This window comes from Hippoglossus stenolepis, chromosome 22, assembly GCF_022539355.2.
Source record: "Hippoglossus stenolepis isolate QCI-W04-F060 chromosome 22, HSTE1.2, whole genome shotgun sequence".
Lineage (NCBI taxonomy): Eukaryota > Metazoa > Chordata > Actinopteri > Pleuronectiformes > Pleuronectidae > Hippoglossus > Hippoglossus stenolepis.
The window spans coordinates 13716355-13719803 of record NC_061504.1 but is presented as its reverse complement, the minus strand read 5'-3'; the positions used below and the strand labels follow the sequence as shown (position 1 = coordinate 13719803).

The following is a 3449-nucleotide window of genomic DNA, read 5'->3' as shown; positions in this document are numbered from 1 at the left end:
CCTGTTCATAGATATTACCTATCTAAAAGTATCTAATAAAAGATAACGACACCCTGTCTTGCAATGTAAAAGAAGGTAAAAAATTTTTAATCTGAATCAGCCCATTAAATCACATCTGCTCCAAAAGTTAATGAGTTCTTCCATGGCCCACACGTCACCCTTATATACATTAATTCATTAATATTGATTATCATTAAAAAAATTATAAAATCGGTTCAGTAGTTCTTGCATAACCATTCAAACAGCAACGGAAACTTAATCTCCTTTTACTAAAGTGGAAATCCATCCAGCAGTTATTTTTAAATCCTACTTACACACAAACATTCAAAATCCTGGGTCCTGGTTAGAATCCAGTTAATATTATCATTCCTTCACCAAAGAAGTTCCCTTGAGCCCATTCTCATCAGTGAACCAAACTAAAAGATAATTTGATCAATGCTCTTATATTCAGTGCTATTGATCCCAGAACCACTTGGTAAGAGAATGACTAGCATGGTATCCTCTGTTTTTTTGTAAGTAACGACAAGCTTTGCAGGCATGGTCTCTGCCGAACTGTGAACTTTCAACTTTATACCTCTTTTTCCAGTCAAAGTATCTCATGTATTCAGTCGTATTCTGGCCTAGGTGAAGGAGCCTCTCTGCCAGCTCCTTTGGAGAGGAAAAGTCATCGACATGAATGAAAGAGTCACCTGGGATATGATCCTCGCAGTTTTCTCTTGAAGTGCCAAGAACTACGGGTACAGTTCCAAGTTTCATGGGATAGAATACCTTCTCTGAGATATAATCTTTGTGCTGAGAGTTTTCAAAGGAGAGGTAGAATTTACAATGAGATACAATGCTGTCATAGTTTTGAACATCTACATTTTTGCCAAAAGCCCTCCCATAGGTTTCTATCTGGATGTGTTCTTTCAGTTCGTTGTAGTACTGAACTCTTTTGAAGCCCGCATTCCAGTTGCTCACAATCCAACAGACCAACTTGTCCTTGGTTGGCAGCTGGAAACTCTCCACCTCAGATGTTTGTGGCACCAAAATCCCATAAGGCACTGGGATATGTGAATCTGAGCGATAACAGGATGTCAAGTTGAACAAGTTATCAAGTCCGGGTAATTTTCTACAGTTTGAAGGTGACTCCATGTTCCACCAAACCCATTTCTGAAACCAGGGACGTGGCTCACTCGGCAAGTTTTCCAGATTTCCATGAATGTCCCTGTGGTGGATGAAAACCCCGTGGGCTTCGTGGTAAAGAGACTTGTCATCGGTCAAGCGGCAGCCTTTATATTTGAACATATCGCAGGTGAGATCGAATTCGTGGCCAAATGGCCACATCCAAATCAAGAGAAGAGTATCAGGTTCAGCGTCCACCTCCACGTCCTGGATCAGCTGGGGACCATCGGTAGGTGCTTCCACGTGCTGCTCCGAGGAACGGTTTGGGTTTGAGCCCTGGGTCTGTGCTTCCACAGGGAACACACAAGAATGATTGCCTCTCTTCAGATAATCACTAAAATCCGGGAACTCGATATCTGACTTGTAGTATGTCAAAGAAATTAGCAGGAAACACACCAACAGTAAGCAGCCGAAGCCAATTTGCCGCTGACGAGTCATCTGGCAGCTTGAGAGGGACATGGCTCACCTCTGGAGAGAGAAAAGGTTGTGTTTTATTTTTAATTTGAACATTTCTGTATTCACAGGTTGTTACTAAAGCTTGATTTTGAGCCCACTAATCAGTCAATATATTCTATAACTTTTTATTTCAATTTCTAAATCTGCCTTTAACAGCTACTGAGTTACATGAATGTGTGAATTTGGACGTGCAGCTTTTCTTTCTGAAACTTTAAAAGTGACCTGCTGTAATTGAGCTGTGATGAGTAAAGACAAGCTGATGTTGACTCAAATGAGGCACTGTTGTTGTGAACGACAACATCATTGATGGGGATGAGTCCTGGTCACCGCTGCTACAGAGCGCTGGTTGTCTGTTTATTTAAGTTTAGTAATATTAAACATATCGCTTGTCCAAATCACACCAGCCTCTGTGTGTCCGTCAATCTCCCCCAGTCTCACCTCCTGCTTCAGCTCAGTTCTTTTGACTATTTTTGGACTTTTCTGTTCGCCTGCCTGCCTTTATCGAATTTCTCTTCATTACACATTTTGTCTCCTAAAATCTGTAAGCCTCAACATTTGTTACACAAAAGCCAGATTTCCAACAAACTTTGGTCACAATCTATTGCACTAAGAATAAAAGCACAGAATCTAATAAAGAGTTGTTCTTTTCTTTGAGGAAAGTGTCAAGATGTGTGCCTTCATGAGTAAGATGAAGCACCTTACACTTTTACAGCCATGACTATCACTATAGGCTCATGTCTATAGGAACAGCAGAGGACAAAGATACTGTGTGTTTTCAAGTACATCAAACACAAATGACCGAACTATAATAGGAGTAACTAATAACTACAAAAATGCATTACTGAACCTAACAATTTATACTGGTGTCAGACATGTTTTCAAAACGTTTAAAGTGCTTTTTAAGTCTAACATTGAACTCAAATTAGATTTTAAACCTAAAGCAAAATGGGAAAATGCTTTTTTCTGTCTTTCAGTTCAATAAGGGTTCCTCTGTATGTTCTCAATCACAGCTTTGTTCGGCACAATTTACAAACATAAAATAACTCCCGGGCATAATACAAGCTGGTCTGTACTATTAATATTCAAAATGATACTATGAAAATTGTACAGAGACTCCATTAAGGTAAAGCCAAAGACACGAAGAAACAGTCTCACCTTGGTGTAGAAAAGCACAGGTAGATAGAAAATGTTGCTCGGTTTTATTTGCCTTTCTGGCATCCTCATGCTTTTTTTATGTTTTTATGGCAGTGTCCACATTTGTAAGTGGACTCCGGTCAAAGCTAAACATTTTATCAGCTGGGTGTGGCCGCTAGGTATTGTATGGAAAATAAAGGACACGATGTGTAACACATAGTTGTTGATGGTCTGTCCACTTCACTTAGTTGGCCTAAGGTGGACAGGTTGAACAAAATTGAAACCACCTGATTTGATTGTTTGCTATTTATGTGTGGCAGCATGTACCTGAAACATTACCTCAAATTAAAAAAACACTGAATAATCTTTCTTTTGTGTGACCTTTAATGGCAAAGAGAAAAAGATCTGCTCAGTTTTTCTGAAGCAAAAAGATCAAATTAATTTTGTTTGGTGGTTGGTTTGTTTAATTACACAAAACCTACTGGACAGATTCTTGCGAAACTTAATGGACAGATGGGACATGGTCCAAGAAAGAACCCATTAAATGTTGGCATGGATCTGAAGAAAGCAGCAGACCAGGAATATTTATTATATTACTTTCTTTAACATTTTGAGGGTGTCTGTTCTGACACTTTCACAGATTTCCCAGGAATAATGCGTGGACATGACTGATATATTTGTGTGCAAGTTGGTGT

At 39.3% G+C, this 3449-nt stretch overlaps 1 protein-coding gene across 1 annotated transcript; it reads right to left on the bottom strand.

Moving 5' to 3' along the window:
• Positions 1 to 333: 333 nt before the first annotated feature.
• LOC118101993 (4-galactosyl-N-acetylglucosaminide 3-alpha-L-fucosyltransferase 9-like) lies at positions 334 to 1623 on the bottom strand. The gene has a single exon (XM_035148114.2). The coding sequence runs from the start codon at positions 1621 to 1623 to the stop codon at positions 454 to 456; it is 1170 nt and encodes a 389-aa protein (XP_035004005.1). The 3' UTR covers positions 334 to 453.
• Between the last annotated feature and the right edge of the window lie 1826 nt (positions 1624 to 3449).